The sequence below is a fragment of the Coccinella septempunctata genome, chromosome 8, assembly GCF_907165205.1.
Source record: "Coccinella septempunctata chromosome 8, icCocSept1.1, whole genome shotgun sequence".
NCBI classification, from domain to species: domain Eukaryota; kingdom Metazoa; phylum Arthropoda; class Insecta; order Coleoptera; family Coccinellidae; genus Coccinella; species Coccinella septempunctata.
Genome location: NC_058196.1, coordinates 7,481,853 through 7,502,589, shown reverse-complemented (window position 1 = coordinate 7,502,589; position 20,737 = coordinate 7,481,853). Strand labels below are relative to the sequence as shown.

Here is a 20,737-nt window from a genome sequence, read left to right as displayed (position 1 = left end):
CTGCACATAGTTTTCGAATTGAGATGCACATGTTGAATTTCAGATCGATAGTTCTGATAGGAATGAAGATTTCAGTAGTCGATTCGGCAAAATATCATTTCAATTCCTAAGGAACTATTGGATCAATTCGAACCAAATCTTGAAACTGCACATAGTTTTCGGATTGAGATGCACTTGTTGAATTTCAGTTCGATAGTTCAGATAGGAATTGAGATTTCAGTGGTCTATTCGGCAAAGTGTGTTATCAATTCCTAAAAAACTGAGATTTCAGTGGTCTATTCCTCAAAGTGTGATATCATTTCCTCAAAAACTGTTGGATCAATTCGAACCAAATCTTGAAACTGCACATAGTTTTCGAATTGAGATGCACATGTTGAATTTCAGATCGATAGTTCTAATAGGAATGGAGATTTCAGTAGTCGATTCAACAAAATATCATTTCAATTCCTAAGGAACTATTGGATCAATTCGAACCAAATCTTGAAACTGCACATAGTTTTCGAAATGAGATGCACATGTTGAATTTCAGTTCGATAGTTCAGATAGGAATTGAGATTTCAGTGGTCAATTCGGCAAAGTATGATATCAATTCCTCGAAAACTGTTGGATCAATTCGAACCAAATCTTGAAATTTTACACAGTTGTCGAATTGAGATGCACATGTTGAATTTCAGTTCGATAGTTCAGATAGGAATTGAGATCTCAGTGGTCAATTCGGCAAAGTGTGATATCAATTTCTCGAAAACTGTTGGATCAATTCGAACCAAATCTTGAAACTGCACATAGTTTTCGGATTGAGATGCACTTGTTGAATTTCAGTTCGATAGTTCAGATAGGAATTGAGATTTCAGTGGTCTATTCGGCAAAGTGTGATATCAATTCCTAAAAAACTGAGATTTCAGTGGTCAATTCGGCAAAGTGTGATATCAATTTCTCGAAAACTGTTGGATCAATTCGAACCAAATCTTGAAACTGCACATAGTTTTCGGATTGAGATGCACTTGTTGAATTTCAGTTCGAAAGTTCAGATAGGAATTGAGATTTCAGTGGTCTATTCGGCAGTGTGATATCAATTCCTAAAAAACTGAGATTTCAGTGGTCTATTCGGCAAAGTGTGATATCAATTCCTCAAAAACTGTTGGATCAATTCGAACCAAATCTTGAAACTGCACATAGTTTTCGGATTGAGATCCACATGTTGAATTTCAGTTCGATAGTTCAGATAGGAATTGGGATTTCAGTGGTCAATTCGGCAAGGTGTGATATCAATTCCTTGAAAACTGTTGGATCAATTCGAATCAAATATTGAAACTGCACATAGTTCTCGAAATGAGATGCATATGTTGAATTTCAGTTCGATAGTTCTGATAGGAATTGAGATTTCAGTGGTCTATTCGGCAAAGTGTGATATCAACTCCTAAAAAAATGTTGGACCAATTCGAACCAAATCTTGAAACTGCACATAGTTTTCGAATTGAGATGCACATGTTGAATTTCAGATCGATAGTTCTGATAGGAATGAAGATTTCAGTAGTCGATTCGGCAAAATATCATTTCAATTCCTAAGGAACTATTGGATCAATTCGAACCAAATCTTGAAACTGCACATAGTTTTCGAATTGAGATGCACATGTTGAATTTCAGTTCGATAGTTCAGATAGGAATTGAGATTTCAGTGGTCAATTCGGCAAAGTGTGATATCAATTCCTCGAAAACTGTTGGATCAATTCGAACCAAATCCTGAAATTTTACACAGTTGTCGAATTGAGATGCACATGTTGAATTTCAGTTCGATAGTTCAGATAGGAATTGAGATCTCAGTGGTCAATTCGGCAAAGTGTGATATCAATTTCTCGAAAACTGTTGGATCAATTCGAACCAAATCTTGAAACTGCACATAGTTTTCGGATTGAGATGCACTTGTTGAATTTCAGTTCGATAGTTCAGATAGGAATTGAGATTTCAGTGGTCAATTCGGCAAGGTGTGATATCAATTCCTTGAAAACTGTTGGATCAATTCGAATCAAGTATTGAAACTGCACATAGTTCTCGAAATGAGATGCACATGTTGAATTTCAGATCGATAGTTCTAATAGGAATGGAGATTTCAGTAGTCGATTCAACAAAATATCATTTCAATTCCTAAGGAACTATTGGATCAATTCGAACCAAATCTTGAAACTGCACATAGTTTTCGAAATGAGATGCACATGTTGAATTTCAGTTCGATAGTTCAGATAGGAATTGAGATTTCAGTGGTCAATTCGGCAAAGTGTGATATCAATTCCTCGAAAACTTTTGGATCAATTCGAACCAAATCCTGAAATTTTACACAGTTGTCGAATTGAGATGCACATGTTGAATTTCAGTTCGATAGTTCAGATAGGAATTGAGATCTCAGTGGTCAATTCGGCAAAGTGTGATATCAATTTCTCGAAAACTGTTGGATCAATTCGAACCAAATCTTGAAACTGCACATAGTTTTCGGATTGAGATGCACTTGTTGAATTTCAGTTCGATAGTTCAGATAGGAATTGAGATTTCAGTGGTCTATTCGGCAAAGTGTGATATCAATTCCTAAAAAACTGAGATTTCAGTGGTCAATTCGGCAAAGTGTGATATCAATTTCTCGAAAACTGTTGGATCAATTCGAACCAAATCTTGAAACTGCACATAGTTTTCGGATTGAGATGCACTTGTTGAATTTCAGTTCGATAGTTCAGATAGGAATTGAGATTTCAGTGGTCTATTCGGCAAAGTGTGATATCAATTCCTAAAAAACTGAGATTTCAGTGGTCTATTCGGCAAAGTGTGATATCAATTCCTCAAAAACTGTTGGATCAATTCGAACCAAATCTTGAAACTGCACATAGTTTTCGGATTGAGATCCACATGTTGAATTTAAGTTCGATAGTTCAGATAGGAATTGGGATTTCAGTGGTCAATTCGGCAAGGTGTGATATCAATTCCTTGAAAACTGTTGGATCAATTCGAATCAAATATTGAAACTGCACATAGTTCTCGAAATGAGATGCATATGTTGAATTTCAGTTCGATAGTTCTGATAGGAATTGAGATTTCAGTGGTCTATTCGGCAAAGTGTGATATCAATTCCTAAAAAACTGTTGGACCAATTCGAACCAAATCTTGAAACTGCACATAGTTTTCGAATTGAGATGCACATGTTGAATTTCAGATCGATAGTTCTGATAGGAATGAAGATTTCAGTAGTCGATTCGGCAAAATATCATTTCAATTCCTAAGGAACTATTGGATCAATTCCAACCAAATCTTGAAACTGCACATAGTTTTCGAATTGAGATGCACATGTTGAATTTCAGTTCGATAGTTCAGATAGGAATTGGGATTTCAGTGGTCAATTCGGCAAGGTGTGATATCAATTCCTTGAAAACTGTTGGATCAATTCGAATCAAGTATTGAAACTGCACATAGTTCTCGAAATGAGATGCATATGTTGAATTTCAGTTCGATAGTTCTGATAGGAATTGAGATTTCAGTGGTCAATTCGGCAAAGTGTGATATCAATTCCTCAAAAACTATTGGATCAATTCGAACCAAATCTTGAAACTGCACATAGTTCTCGAAATGAGATGCATATGTTGAATTTCAGTTCGATAGTTCTGATAGGAATTGAGATTTCAGTGGTCTATTCGGCAAAGTGTGATATCAATTCCTCAAAAACTGTTGAACCAATTCGACCCAAATCTTGAAACTGCACATAGTTTTCGAATTGAGATGCACATGTTGAATTTCAGATCGATAGTTCTGATAGGAATGAAGATTTCAGTAGTCGATTCGGCAAAATATCATTTCAATTCCTAAGGAACTATTGGATCAATTCGAACCAAATCTTGAAACTGCACATAGTTTTCGGATTGAGATGCACTTGTTGAATTTCAGTTCGATAGTTCAGATAGGAATTGAGATTTCAGTGGTCTATTCGGCAAAGTGTGATATCAATTCCTAAAAAACTGAGATTTCAGTGGTCTATTCCTCAAAGTGTGATATCATTTCCTCAAAAACTGTTGGATCAATTCGAACCAAATCTTGAAACTGCACATAGTTTTCGAATTGAGATGCACATGTTGAATTTCAGATCGATAGTTCTAATAGGAATGGAGATTTCAGTAGTCGATTCGACAAAATATCATTTCAATTCCTAAGGAACTATTGGATCAATTCGAACCAAATCTTGAAACTGCACATAGTTTTCGAAATGAGATGCACATGTTGAATTTCAGTTCGATAGTTCAGATAGGAATTGAGATTTCAGTGGTCAATTCGGCAAAGTGTGATATCAATTCCTCGAAAACTGTTGGATCAATTCGAACCAAATCTTGAAATTTTACACAGTTGTCGAATTGAGATGCACATGTTGAATTTCAGTTCGATAGTTCAGATAGGAATTGAGATCTCAGTGGTCAATTCGGCAAAGTGTGATATCAATTTCTCGAAAACTGTTGGATCAATTCGAACCAAATCTTGAAACTGCACATAGTTTTCGGATTGAGATGCACTTGTTGAATTTCAGTTCGATAGTTCAGATAGGAATTGAGATTTCAGTGGTCTATTCGGCAAAGTGTGATATCAATTCCTAAAAAACTGAGATTTCAGTGGTCAATTCGGCAAAGTGTGATATCAATTTCTCGAAAACTGTTGGATCAATTCGAACCAAATCTTGAAACTGCACATAGTTTTCGGATTGAGATGCACTTGTTGAATTTCAGTTCGATAGTTCAGATAGGAATTGAGATTTCAGTGGTCTATTCGGCAAAGTGTGATATCAATTCCTAAAAAACTGAGATTTCAGTGGTCTATTCGGCAAAGTGTGATATCAATTCCTCAAAAACTGTTGGATCAATTCGAACCAAATCTTGAAACTGCACATAGTTTTCGGATTGAGATCCACATGTTGAATTTCAGTTCGATAGTTCAGATAGGAATTGGGATTTCAGTGGTCAATTCGGCAAGGTGTGATATCAATTCCTTGAAAACTGTTGGATCAATTCGAATCAAATATTGAAACTGCACATAGTTCTCGAAATGAGATGCATATGTTGAATTTCAGTTCGATAGTTCTGATAGGAATGAAGATTTCATTAGTCGATTCGGCATAATATCATTTCAATTCCTAAGGAACTATTGGATCAATTCGAACCAAATCTTGAAACTGCACATAGTTTTCGAAATGAGATGCATATGTTGAATTTCAGTTCGATAGTTCTGATAGGAATTGAGATTTCAGTGGTCTATTCGGCAAAGTTTGATATCAATTCCTCGAAAACTGTTGATTCAATTCGAACCAAATCTTGAAATCTCACACAGTTTTCGAATTGAGATGCACATGTTGAATTTCAGTTCGATAGTTCAGATAGGAATTGAGATTTCAGTGGTCAATTCGGCAAAGTGTAATATCAATTCCTTGAAAACTGTTGGATCAATTCGAATCAAATATTGAAACTGCACATAGTTCTCGAAATGAGATGCATATGTTGAATTTCAGTTCGATAGTTCTGATAGGAATTGAGATTTCAGTGGTCTATTCGGCAAAGTGCGATATCAATTCCTAAAAAACTGTTGGACCAATTCGAACCAAATCTTGAAACTGCACATAGTTTTCGAATTGAGATGCACATGTTGAATTTCAGATCGATAGTTCTGATAGGAATTGAGATTTCAGTGGGCGATTCGACAAAATATCATTTCAATTCCCAAAGAACTGTTGGATCAATTCGACCCAAATCTCGAAACTGTACACAGTTTTCGAATTGAGATGCACTTGTTGAATTTCAGTTCGATAGTTCAGATAGGAATTGAGATTTTAGTGGTCAATTCGGCAAAGTTTGATATCAATTCCTCGAAAACTGTTGATTCAATTCGAACCAAATCTTGAAATCTCACACAGTTTTCGAATTGAGATGCACATGTTGAATTTCAGTTCGATAGATCAGATAAGAATTGAGATTTCAGTTGTCAATTCGGCAAAGTGTGATATCAATTCCTCGAAAACTGTTGGATCAATTCGAACCAAATCTTGAAACTGCACATAGTTCTCGAAATGAGATGCATATGTTGAATTTCAGTTCGATAGTTCTGATAGGAATTGAGATTTCAGTGGTCTATTCGGCAAAGTGTGATATCAATTCCTCAAAAACTGTTGAACCAATTCGACCCAAATCTTGAAACTGCACATAGTTTTCGAATTGAGATGCACATGTTGAATTTCAGATCGATAGTTCTGATAGGAATGAAGATTTCAGTAGTCGATTCGGCAAAATATCATTTCAATTCCTAAGGAACTATTGGATCAATTCGAACCAAATCTTGAAACTGCACATAGTTTTCGAATTGAGATGCACATGTTGAATTTCAGTTCGATAGTTCAGATAGGAATTGAGATTTCAGTGGTCTATTCGGCAAAGTGTGATATCAATTCCTCAAAAACTGTTGAACCAATTCGACCCAAATCTTGAAACTGCACATAGTTTTCGAATTGAGATGCACATGTTGAATTTCAGATCGATAGTTCTGATAGGAATGAAGATTTCAGTAGTCGATTCGGCAAAATATCATTTCAATTCCTAAGGAACTATTGGATCAATTCGAACCAAATCTTGAAACTGCACATAGTTTTCGAATTAAGATGCACATGTTGAATTTCAATTCGATAGTTCAGATAGGAATTGAGATTTCAGTGGTCCATTCGGCAAAGTGTGATATCAATTCCTCAAAAACTGTTGGATCAATTCGAACCAAATCTTGAAATTTTACACAGTTGTCGAATTGAGATGCACATGTTGAATTTCAGTTCGATAGTTCAGATAGGAAGTGAGATCTCAGTGGTCAATTCGGCAAAGTGTGATATCAATTTCTCGAAAACTGTTGGATCAATTCGAACCAAATCTTGAAACTGCACATAGTTTTCGGATTGAGATGCACTTGTTGAATTTCAGTTCGATAGTTCAGATAGGAATTGAGATTTCAGTGGTCTATTCGGCAAAGTGTGATATCAATTCCTAAAAAACTGAGATTTCAGTGGTCTATTCCTCAAAGTGTGATATCATTTCCTCAAAAACTGTTGGATCGATTCGAACCAAATCTTGAAACTGCACATAGTTTTCGAATTGAGATGCACATGTTGAATTTCAGATCGATAGTTCTAATAGGAATGGAGATTTCAGTAGTCGATTCAACAAAATATCATTTCAATTCCTAAGGAACTATTGGATCAATTCGAACCAAATCTTGAAACTGCACATAGTTTTCGGATTGAGATGCACATGTTTAATTTCAGTTCGATAGTTCAGATAGGAATTGAGATTTCAGTGGTCAATTCGGCAAAGTGTGATATCAATTCCTCGAAAACTGTTTGATCAATTCGAACCAAATCTTGAAACTGCACATAGTTTTCGTATTGAGATGCACATGTTGAATTTCAGATCGATAGTTCTAATAGGAATGGAGATTTCAGTAGTCGATTCAACAAAATATCATTTCAATTCCTAAGGAACTATTGGATCAATTCGAACCAAATCTTGAAACTGCACATAGTTTTCGGATTGAGATGCACATGTTGAATTTCAGTTCGATAGTTCAGATAGGAATTGAGATTTCAGTGGTCAATTCGGCAAAGTGTGATATCAATTCCTCGAAAACTGTTGGATCAATTCCAACCAAATCTTGAAATTTTACACAGTTGTCGAATTGAGATGCACATGTTGAATTTCAGTTCGATAGTTCTGATAGGAATTGAGATTTCAGTGGTCTATTCGGCAAAGTTTGATATCAATTCCTCGAAAACTGTTGATTCAATTCGAACCAAATCTTGAAATCTCACACAGTTTTCGAATTGAGATGCACATGTTGAATTTCAGTTCGATAGTTCAGATAGGAATTGAGATTTCAGTGGTCAATTCGGCAAAGTGTGATATCAATTCCTTGAAAACTGTTGGATCAATTCGAATCAAATATTGAAACTGCACATAGTTCTCGAAATGAGATGCATATGTTGAATTTCAGTTCGATAGTTCTGATAGGAATTGAGATTTCAGTGGTCTATTCGGCAAAGGGTGATATCAATTCCTAAAAAACTGTTGGACCAATTCGAACCAAATCTTGAAACTGCACATAGTTTTCGAATTGAGATGCACATGTTGAATTTCAGATCGATAGTTCTGATAGGAATTGAGATTTCAGTGGGCGATTCGACAAAATATCATTTCAATTCCCAAAGAACTGTTGGATCAATTCGACCCAAATCTCGAAACTGTACACAGTTTTCGAATTGAGATGCACTTGTTGAATTTCAGTTCGATAGTTCAGATAGGAATTGAGATTTTAGTGGTCAATTCGCAAAGTTTGATATCAATTCCTCGAAAACTGTTGATTCAATTCGAACCAAATCTTGAAATCTCACATAGTTTTCGAATTGAGATGCACATGTTGAATTTCAGTTCGATAGTGCAGATAGGAATTGAGATTTCAGTGGTCTATTCGGCAAAGTGTGATATCAATTCCTCGAAAACTGTTGGATCAATTCGAACCAAATCTTGAAACTGCACATAGTTTTCGAAATGAGATGCATATGTTGAATTTCAGTTCGATAGTTCTGATAGGAATTGAGATTTCAGTGGTCTATTCGGCAAAGTGTGATATCAATTCCTAAAAAACTGAGATTTCAGTGGTCTATTCGGCGAAGTGTGATATCATTTCCTCAAAAACTGTTGAATCAATTCGAACCAAATCTTGAAACTGCACATAGTTTTCGAATTGAGATGCACATGTTGAATTTCAGATCGATAGTTCTAATAGGAATGGAGATTTCAGAAGTCGATTCGACAAAATATCATTTCAATTCCCAAGGAACTATTGAATCAATTCGAACCAAATCTTGAAACTGCACATAGTTTTCGAATTGAGATGCACATGTTGAATTTCAGTTCGATAGTTCAGATAGGAATTGAGATATCATTGGTCAATTCGGCAAAGTGTGATATCTATTCCTCGAAAACTGTTGGATCAATTCGAACCAAATCTTGAAACTGCACATAGTTTTCGAATTGAGATGCACATGTTGAATTTCAGTTCGATAGTGCAGATAGGAATTGAGATTTCAGTGGTCTATTCGGCAAAGTGTGATATCAATTCCTTGAAAACTGTTGGATCAATTCGAACTGAATCTTGAAACTGCACATAGTTTTCGAAATGAGATGCATATGTTGAATTTCAGTTCGATATTTCTGATAGGAATTGAGATTTCAGTGGTCAATTCGGCAAAGTGTGATATCAATTCCTTGAAAACTGTTGGATCAATTCGAACCGAATCTTGAAACTGCACATAGTTTTCGAAATGAGATACACATGTTGAATTTCAGATCGATAGTGCAGATAGGAATTGAGATTTCAGTGGTCTATTCGGCAAAGTGTGATATCAATTCCTCGAAAACTGTTGGATCAATTCGAACCAAATCTTGAAACTGCACATAGTTTTCGATCTCGAAATTTCATCGACCTCAATGTAACCGTTCGATCTTGACAAAAATTTAACTGACCCCATCTTTTTGGGAATTTTTCGAAGGTCAACTTTCGAGATTCTCAACTCCTATAAGAATCATCGTAGATCCACAAGTGATACATTTTTCGAAAGAGCAGCTCTCCTAGTAGAAAATCTCGAAATTTCATCGACATCGGTGCAACCGTTTGATCTTGACGAATTTTCATGTGATACCATCTTTTTTGAAAATTTTCGAAATCTACTTTTGACACGCATATCTCCCAGAAAAATCCCCACAGATCCGAACATTATACATATCCTAAAAAAGCAAATCTTCTAGTGACAAATCTCGAAATTTCATCGACCTAGATGTAACCGTTCGGCCTTGACGAATTTTTAAGTGACCCCATCTTTTTGGGAATTTTTCGAAGGTCAGCTTTCGAGATGCTTAACTCCCATAAAAATCATCATAGATCTACAAGTGATAAATACTTTAAAAGAGCAGCTCTCCTAGAAATAATAAATTTCATCGACGTAGGTTCAAACGTTTGGTCTTGACGAATTTTTAAGTGACCCCATCTTTTTTGGAAATTTTCGAAATCTATGATATCACACTTTGCCGAATAGACCACTGAAATCTCAATTCCTATCTGAACTATCGAACTGAAATTCAACATGTGCATCTCAATTCGAAAACTATGTGCAGTTTCAAGATTTGGTTCGAATTGATCCAACAGTTTTTAGGAATTGATATCACACTTTGCCGAATTGACCACTGAAATCTCAATTCCTATTCGAACTATCGAACTGAAATTCAACATGTGCATCTCAATTCGAAAACTATGTGCAGTTTCAAGATTTGGTTCGAATTTATCCACTAGTTGATCAGGAATTAAAATGATAGTTTGTCGAATCGACCACTGAAATCTCAATTTCTATCAGAACTATCGAACTGAAATTCAACATGTGCATCTCAATTCGAAAACTGTGTACAGTTTCGAGATTTGGGTCGAATTGATTCAATAGTTCCTTGGGAATTGAAATGATATTTTGTCGAATCGACCACTGAAATCTCAATTCCTATCTGCACTATCGAACTGAAATTCAATATGTGCATCTCAATTCGAAAACTGTGTACAGTTTCGAGATTTGGGTCGAATTGATTCAATAGTTCCTTTGGAATTGAAATGATATTTTGTCGAATCGACCACTGAAATCTCAATTCCTATCAGAACTATCGAACTGAAATTCAACATGTGCATCTCAATTCGAAAACTATGTGCCGTTTCAAGATTTGGTTCGAATTGATCCGACAGTTTTTGAGGAATTGAAATGATGTTTTGTCGAATCGACTACTGAAATCTTCATTTTTATCAGAACTATCGATCTGAAATTCAACATATGCATCTCAATTCGAAAACAATGTGCAGTTTCAAGATTTGGGTCGAATTGGTCGAACAGTTTTTGAGGAATTGATATCACACTTTGCCAATAGACCACTGAAATCTCAATTCCTATCTGAACTATCGAACTGAAATTCAACATGTGCATCTTAATTCTAAAACTATGTGCAATTTCAAGATTTGGTTCGAATTGATCCAACAGTTTTCGAGGAATTGATATCACACTTTGCCGAATTGACCACTGAAATCTCAATTCCTATCTGATCTATCGAACTGAAATTCAACATGTGCATCTCAATTCTAAAACTATGTGCAGTTTCAAGATTTGGTTCGAATTGATCCAACAGTTTTCGAGGAATTGATATCACACTTTGCCGAATAGACCACTGAAATCTCAATTCCTATCTGAACTATCGAACTGAAATTCAACATGTGCATCTCAATTCTAAAACTATGTGCAGTTTCAAGATTTGGTTCGAATTGATGCAACAGTTTTCGAGGAATTGATATCACACTTTGCCGAATTGACCACTGAAATCTCAATTCCTATCTGAACTATCGAACTGAAATTCAACATGTGCATCTCAATTCGAAAACTATGTGCAATTTCAAGATTTGGGTCGAATTGGTCCAAGAGTTTTTGAGGAATTGATATCACACTCTTCCGAATTGACCACTGAAATCTCAATTCCTCTTTGTACTATCGAACTGAAATTCAACATGTGTATCTCAATTCGAAAACTATGTGCAGTTTCAAGATTTGGTTCGAATTGATCCACTAGTTCCTCAGGAATTGAAATGATACTTTATCGAATCGACCACTGAAATCTCACACCACACCACACCACACCGAATGGCGGATGCGCCGTTCCAAGAAGTATCCACAGACATTGTAGGACCATTGCCACGGTCAAAAAAGGGAAACTCCTACATCGTGGTAATGCAAGACCGGTTCACAAAGTGGGTAGAGTGTCGTCCGTTGCGGAAAGCCACCGCCAAAACTGTTTATTCGGCTCTCTACGAACAAGTTATCCTGAAATATGGTTGCCCAAAACTAGTAATATCCGACAATGGAGTACAATTCGACAGCAGGCTATTCAAGAACAGTCTCCGAGAGCTGAACATCGCTCACCGTTTCACACCACCGTATACTCCTCAGTGCAACCCTGTAGAAAGAGCTAACCGTACCCTAAAGACCATGATAGCACAGTTTTGTGAAGCCGATCAACGAACCTGGGATGAAAAGATAGGAGAGTTAACGTTTGCCATCAACACCGCTAAGCAGGAGTCTACTGGATTTACACCGGCATTTTTAAATTATGGAAGGGAACTAGAACTCCCAAAGGCGATTTATTCGACAAACCCCCACAATAATGAAATGAACGGAGAATCCAACAGTACAGAAGAAGAAAACAGAGACATGCCTTACCGTACTCAACAGATCAAACATCTCCAGGAGGCTTATGAGTTCGTCCGTACTAAACTATACCGTGCCTTCCAACAACAGGCTCACCACTACAATCTTCGACGAAGAGAAGTCCGATACCATGTGGGAGATAAAGTTCTACGCCGGGACCGTCCTTTATCCTCGGCCGTTGACAGTTTCGCCGCCAAGTTGGCTCCGAAGTTTTCCGGACCGCTTACCGTCGTTAAAGTTGTTTCACCTGTCGTCTATGACCTGAAAGATACAGAGGGTAGAAAAATCACTAACATACACATTAAAGATTTAAAACCATTTCATGCATAGTATATATTATTGTCATGATCCGTTAACCGTTCTTTAGAAATAACCTCTGAAAGGAGGGAACCCGTTATAGTTTTTTTTTTTTGTTACCGAATATACCTTATTTTTCCGTCACCGAATATATATATATGTATATATTTCTTCCGTTACCGATTATATTATTATTTTCCGTTTACCTGTTTATCTGAATAACTGTAGTTGCTCGGCCAACCAGAACCAGTGTTCCGTAAGACAAAAGGTGTCTAGTTAACATGTTTCAGATGGAACATTTACACCTAGGGGAGATCTTGGGAGAAGGCAGCTTTGGGCGTGTCTATAGAGGCCAACGACACGGCCAAGCAGTGGCGGTGAAAAGGACTATGCTCACTCACCACGCCATCCAGGAATTCGACATACTCAGGTCCCTAGAACATACAAATATAATACCCCTGCAAGAGGCCATCATAGAGGGAGACTACCTTTTTATGGTAATGCCTCTGTGCGACGAGGACCTAAATGCCTTCCTGCGTCGAGAAGGGCCGAGGAACCAGCCGTCTCGGTTCTTCTGCGTGATGCGGCAGTTGGCAGCAGCCGTGACGGAGTGTCATCGTCGACAAATAGTACACCGAGACATCAAGCCAGCCAATATCTTACGCCGCCGGTGCCGATTCCTGCTAGAAGATTTTGGGTTGGCCGAAACACTTACCACCGCCCAACCCCTGCTCACCGAGCTAGCAGGAACCATGGTGTACTGGGCACCGGAACAGCGCAGGCAAGAGCCGTTTGACACGTCCGTCGACCTGTGGGCGTTGGGGTTAGTGGCCGTAGAGGTGGCGACCGGCCTACCGTGCCGTCAGGGTGAGGAGGAACAGCATTGGGCCTCATCCCTGGACGACAAATACCGTGCGGAGATGAAGCGGTTGAGATTCCCCGTCCGATGGTACATCGAGGGTTTGCTCCAGGATAAACCGTCCCACCGGAGACCTGCTGCACAGTGGGAGTGGCCTGGAACCGATACCGTCCTGTTAGTTGAAACCGTAGCTCAGCCACCCCCACTGATACCGGTGTCCACACTGAGGCCAGCACCGCTTCCACCAGCTGCTCCGTTAACGCCACCACCCCAACTGTCTCCCGTCCCACAGGAACCGCCAGCACCAGGGAAGACACTGATTTTACCATCAAGGCTAGCATCCAAGATCCAGGCTCAACCGAACCCCCGTCTGTGGTCACCCAGTCTTCGGACTGAGGTCATCGCCCTGATACCAACCACCGTCGAGGGCAGACGCCGGCTCCAGCTGAAGCTCAGGTTTCCCTCCGGCACTGCCCACCGTCTCTGGGTGCCAGTGGATTGAATCCGTAAGAATTATCTTCCTGAAAAAAAAAAAAAAGAAATTTGCGCCAGTCAAACCGTGTGTTCACCGTATAGAAATGTGTTGAATTTCAGGTCAATAGTGCAGATAGGAATTGAGATTTCAGTGGTCTATTCGGCAAAGTGTGATATCAATTCCTCGAAAACTGTTGGTTCAATTCGAACCAAATCTTGAAACTGCACATAATTTTCGAAATGAGATGCACATTTTGAATTTCAGATCGATAGTTCTGATAGGAATGGAGATTTCAGAAGTCGATTCGACAAAATATCATTTCAATTCCTAAGGAACTATTGTATCAATTCGAACCAAATCTTGAAACTGCACATAGTTTTCGGATTGAGATGCACATGTTAAATTTCAGTTCGATAGTTCAGATAGGAATTGAGATTTCAGTGGTCAATTCGGCAGAGTGTGATATCAATTCCTCGAAAACTGTTGGATAAATTAGAAACAAATCTTGAAACTGCACATAGTTTTCGGATTGAGATGCACATGTTGAATTTCAGTTCGATAGTTCAGATAGGAATTGAGATTTCAGTGGTATATTCGGCAGAGTGTGATATGAATTCCTCAAAACCTGTTGGATCAATTCGAACAAAATCTTGAGACTGCACATAGTTTTCGAAATGAGATGCACATGTTGAATTTCAGATCGATAGTTCTAATAGGAATGGAGATTTCAGAAGTCGATTAGACAAAATATGTGCAGTTTCAAGATTTGGTTCGAATTGATCCGACAATTTTCGAGGAATTGATATCACACTTTGCTGAATTGACCACTGAAATCTCAATTCTTATCTGAAATATCGAACTGAATTTCAACATGTGCATCTCAATTCGAAAACTGTGTGAAATTTCAAGATTTGGTTCGAATTGAATCAACAGTTTTCGAGGAATTGATATCACACTTTGCCGAATTGACAACTGAAATCTCAATTCCTTTCTGAACTATCGAACTGAAATTCAACATGTGCATCTCAATTCGAAAACTATGTGCAGTTTCAAGATTTGGTTCGAATTGATCCAAAAGTTCTCTAGGAATTGAAATGTTATTTTGCCGAATCGACTACTGAAATCTTCATTCCTATCAGAACTATCGATCTGAAATTCAACATGTGCATCTAAATTCGAAAATTATGTGCAGTTTCAAGATTTGGTTCGAATTGAACCAACAGTTTTCGAGGAATTGATATCACACTTTGCCGAATTGACCACTGAAATCTCAATTCCTATATGAACTATCGAACTGAAATTCAACATGTGCATCTCAATCCGAAAACTATGTGCAGTTTCAAGATTTGGTCCGAATTGATTCAACAGTTTTCGAGGAATTGATATCACACTTTGACGAATTGTCCACTGAAATCTCAATTCCTATAAGAACTATCGAACTGAAATTCAACATGTGCATTTCATTTTGAAAACTATGTGCAGTTTCAAGATTTGGTTCGAATTGATCCAACAGTTTTCAAGGAATTGATATTACACTTTGCCGAATTGACCACTGAAATCTCAATTCCTATATGAACTATCGAACTGAAATTCAACATGTGCATCTCAATTCGAAAACTATGTGCAGTTTCAAGATTTGGTTCGAATCGATCCAATAGTTCCTTAGGAATTGAAATGATATTTTGCCGAATCGACTACTGAAATCTTCATTCCTATCAGAACTATCGATCTGAAATTCAACATGTGCATCTCAATTCGAAAACTATGTGCAGTTTCAAGATTTGGGTCGAATTGGTTCAACAGTTTTTGAGGAATTGATATCACACTTTGCCGAATAGACCACTGAAATCTCAATTCCTATCAGAACCACAGCCCTCTTAACACATAGCCGTGATGAGGGGAAGTTTGGCAACACCGGGAAAGGCCTAGAATTTCTAGTTCTGGAGATGGAGATTTCAGAAGTCGATTCGACAAAAATATCATTTCAATTCCCAAGGAACTATTGGATCAATTCGAACCAAATCTTGAAACTGCACATAGTTTTCGGATTGAGATGCACATGTTGAATTTCAGTTCGATAGTTCAGATAGGAATTGAGATTTCAGTGGTCAATTCGGCAAAGTGTGATATCAATTCCTCGAAAACTGTTGTATTAATTCGAACCAAATCTTGAAACTGCACATAGTTTTCGAATTGAGATGCACATGTTGAATTTCAGTTCGATAGTGCAGATAGGAATCGAGAATTCAGTGGACGATTCAACATAGTATCATTTGAATTCCTAAGGAACTATTGGATCGATTCGAACCAAATCTTGAAACTGCACATAGTTTTCGAATTGAGATGCACATGTTGAATTTCAGTTCGATAGTTCAAATAGGAATTGAGATATCAGTGGTCAATTCGGCAAAGTGTGATATCAATTCCTCGAAAACTGTTGGATCAATTCGAACCAAATCTTGAAACTGCATATAGTTTTCGAATTGAGATGCACATGTTGAATTTCAGTTCGATAGTGCAGATAGGAATTGAGATTTCAGTGGTCTATTCGGCAAAGTGTGATATCAATTCCTAGAAAACTGTTGGATCAATTCGAACCGAATCTTGAAACTGCACATAGTTTTCGAAATGAGATGCATATGTTGAATTTCAGCTCGATATTTCTGATAGGAATTGAGATTTCAGTGGTCAATTCGGCAAAGTGTGATATCAATTCCTTGAAAACTGTTGGATCAATTCGAACCGAATCTTGAAACTGCACATAGTTTTCGAAATGAGATGCATATGTTGAATTTCAGTTCGATATTTCTGATAGGAATTGAGATCTCAGTGGTCTATTCGGCAAAGTGTGATATCAATTCAAAAACTGTTGAACCAATTCGACTCAAATCTTGAAACTGCACATAGTTTTCGAAATGAGATGCATATGTTGAATTTCAGTTCGATATTTCTGATAGGAATTGAGATCTCAGTGGTCTATTCGGCAAAGTGTGATATCAATTCAAAAACTGTTGAACCAATTCGACTCAAATCTTGAAAACGCACATAGTTTTCGAATTGAGATGCACATGTTGAATTTCAGATCGATAGTTCTGATAGGAATGAAGATTTCAGTAGTCGATTCGGCAAAATATCATTTCAATTCCTAAGGTACTGTTGGATCGATTCGAACCAAATCTTGAAACTGCACATAGTTTTCGAATTGAGATGCACATATTGAATTTCAGTTCGAAAGTTCAGATAGGAATTAGGATTTCAGTGGTCAATTCGGCAAAGTGTGATATCAATTCCTCGAAAACTGTTGGATCAATTCGAACCGAATCTTGAGACTGCACATAGTTTTCGAATTGAGATGCACATGTTGAATTTCAGTTCGATAGTGCAGATAGGAATTGAGATTTCAGTGGTCTATTCGGCAAAGTGTGATATCAATTCCTCGAAAACTGTTGGATCAATTCGAACCAAATCTTGAAACTGCACATAGTTTTCGAAATGAGATGCACATGTTGAATTTCAGATCGATAGTTCTAATAGGAATGGAGATTTCAGGAGTCGATTCGACAAAACATCATTTCAATTCTTAAGGAACTATTGGATCAATTCGAACCAAATCTTGAAACTGCACATAGTTTTCGGATTGAGATGCACATGTTGAATTTCAGTTCGATAGTTCAGATAGGAATTGAGATTTCAGTGGTAGAATCGACAAAATATCATTTCAATTCCTAAGGAACTATTGTTTTCGGATTGAGATGCACATGTTGAATTTCAGATCGATAGTTCTAATAGGAATGGAGATTTCAGAAGTCGATTCGACAAAATATCATTTCAATTCCCAAGGAACTATTGAATCAATTCGAACCAAATCTTGAAACTGCACATAGTTTTCGAATTGAGATGCACATGTTGAATTTCAGTTCGATAGTTCAGATAGGAATTGAGATATCATTGGTCAATTCGGCAAAGTGTGATATCAATTCCTCGAAAACTGTTGGATCAATTCGAACCAAATCTTGAAACTGCACATAGTTTTCGAATTGAGATGCACATGTTGAATTTCAGTTCGATAGTGCAGATAGGAATTGAGATTTCAGTGGTCTATTCGGCAAAGTGTGATATCAATTCCTTGAAAACTGTTGGATCAATTCGAACTGAATCTTGAAACTGCACATAGTTTTCGAAATGAGATGCATATGTTGAATTTCAGTTCGATATTTCTGATAGGAATTGAGATTTCAGTGGTCAATTCGGAAAAGTGTGATATCAATTCCTCGAAAACTGTTGGATCAATTCGAACCAAATCTTGAAACTGCACATAGTTTTCGATCTCGAAATTTCATCGACCTCAATGTAACCGTTCGATCTTGACAAAAATTTAACTGACCCCATCTTTTTGGGAATTTTTCGAAGGTCAACTTTCGAGATTCTCAACTCCTATAAGAATCATCGTAGATCCACAAGTGATACATTTTTCGAAAGAGCAGCTCTCCTAGTAGAAAATCTCGAAATTTCATCGACATCGGTGCAACCGTTTGATCTTGACGAATTTTCATGTGATACCATCTTTTTTGAAAATTTTCGAAATCTACTTTTGACACGCATATCTCCCAGAAAAATCCCCACAGATCCGAACATTATACATATCCTAAAAAAGCAAATCTTCTAGTGACAAATCTCGAAATTTCATCGACCTAGATGTAACCGTTCGGCCTTGACGAATTTTTAAGTGACCCCATCTTTTTGGGAATTTTTCGAAGGTCAGCTTTCGAGATGCTTAACTCCCATAAAAATCATCATAGACCTACAAGTGATAAATACTTTAAAAGAGCAGCTCTCCTAGTAATAAATCTCGAAATTTCATCGACGTAGGTTCAAACGTTTGGTCTTGACGAATTTTTAAGTGACCCCATCTTTTTTGGAAATTTTCGAAATCAACTTTTGACACGCGTATCTCCTACAAAAATCATCGCAGATCCGAATATTATACATATCCCAAAAAAGCAACTCTTCTAGTGACAAATTTTCGAAATCAACTTTTGACACGCATATCTCCTAGAAAAATCATCGTATAGTTAAAAGTGGTGCATATTCTTGAAGAGGAACTCCTTTAGAACAACCTTCAAAACAATCGCGGTTTATTTGTTTGTTCAGGCCACCCTGTATCCGAAAACACGCTCCAAATACTACACCAGAAAAAACTCAGTCGATTCGTATAATTCGCCAATCGAATTGCAACCTAACGATCTTTTTCCATACAGATCTATCGATCTATCGAACGTTCACCAGAACGCATTAGTGGAATTGGTGATAAAAATCACCAAAATCGTGGAACACAAAAATATACGACGTGCTTAAGTTTATGAATGGTAATAACCAACGGTTGTAGTAGAGAGCATGACAAATATTAACTACCCCACATTACCCTTTATCAGTAATGTAAATTTGAAAAAACAAAAGCTCCCACATATTCACAAATTAAAGAAAAAACGTAATACGAAAAAATTTAAGAGTAATTTCTTGTCACACATTTCGCATAAAGCAAAAGGGTCACGTTTCTTGGAACACCTTGCATACAGCGTTCAATGAAAGATTAAAATGTTAATGGATCATTAAACTATACAATTGACGTTCTGGCTGAAGGGCTTTTCTGTGAAATTCATTAATGAATGTTGAAAGAGACAATAGAAGGCTGAGAAGTTCAGAAAATCATCCAACTACTCTTAATGACTTAGGAATCCAACTCGGAGAAATCTGGGAAGGATTAGATCAGAACATTTTAAGATCACTCATTTTGAGTATGAACCGTCGTTGCCGAGGTGTAATTAACGCAAGGGGTGGAAATACCAAGTATTAAATCACTCATCAGCATTTCAGTATTTTGAAAATTGTTCATTTCTCTTCTTTCACATAAGATTCGGTGAAATCCTGAATTTTTCTTCCATTTAATGTCTTGTTTCGTTCAAAACCTTCCCGAGAGAACATAAAAAATAAAATATGATTAAAGTCAATGTAGAGTTAACTTTCATTAAAATTGGGATTTTCAGAATGTGCATTAATTTTTTACGCAGTGTATTTTAACGATGAATTTATTAACAGAAAAAAAGCATTCTTTAAATCGATATATACATTAATATAAACACAATTATTATTTACAATCCTCTCATATGGGAACTTGGTCGAATAATTGGTAAACCGATTGTGGTGAAATCCTTCCTTTCTGAATATATATCTTTAATTCTCCTGACTGTAAGCTCCCAGGTTTCCAAAACCTCGTCGAAGAAGGCTGATCGTGGTTCGCCAACCATCGCTGTATAAGGATCAAGAGACGAGATAAGCGTCGGATACATATAAATTCGGCCACTCAGTATTTGGAAAGGTGTAAATGGGAATCTCCCATCAAACCTGACGGAGTTCTCGAAATGAATTAAATCCTTATCGAGAAGATGCCACAGACATCTCAGCTCATCGTCAGAGTAGATATCCTGATGGATCTTCTCAGGAATAGGAATTCCATTCAGTGTATGGATGAAGGCGTATTTCATGATCAATAATTTCATTTTCGAATTTCGTCTCTTGATGGCCAGCTCCAACGGATTCAAATTCTGCTTGTTCAGCATGTTCAATCTTGCTCCGTGTCGCAGAAGACAAGCAGCCATTGGAAGGTTACCGTAGGAGACTGCTTTGTGCAAAGGCGTCTCGCTGGCCATGTTTATCGCGTTTACGTCTATGCCACGGTCTGTGAGGATATATGTTGCTTCTTTGTAAATCTCCG

At 37.3% G+C, this 20,737-nt stretch overlaps 1 protein-coding gene across 1 annotated transcript; it reads left to right on the top strand.

Moving 5' to 3' along the window:
• Positions 1 to 12,912: 12,912 nt before the first annotated feature.
• On the top strand, positions 12,913 to 13,992 carry LOC123318266 (negative regulator of the PHO system-like). The gene has a single exon (XM_044904882.1). It carries the CDS (start codon positions 12,913 to 12,915, stop codon positions 13,990 to 13,992), a length of 1,080 nt encoding a protein of 359 aa, XP_044760817.1.
• The last annotated feature ends 6,745 nt before the right edge of the window (positions 13,993 to 20,737 follow it).

What these genes read in the sequence shown, in the direction of transcription:
- LOC123318266 (XM_044904882.1), top strand. Translation starts at nt 12,913, where the DNA reads ATGTTTCAGATGGAACATTTACACCTAGGGGAGATCTTGGGAGAAGGC.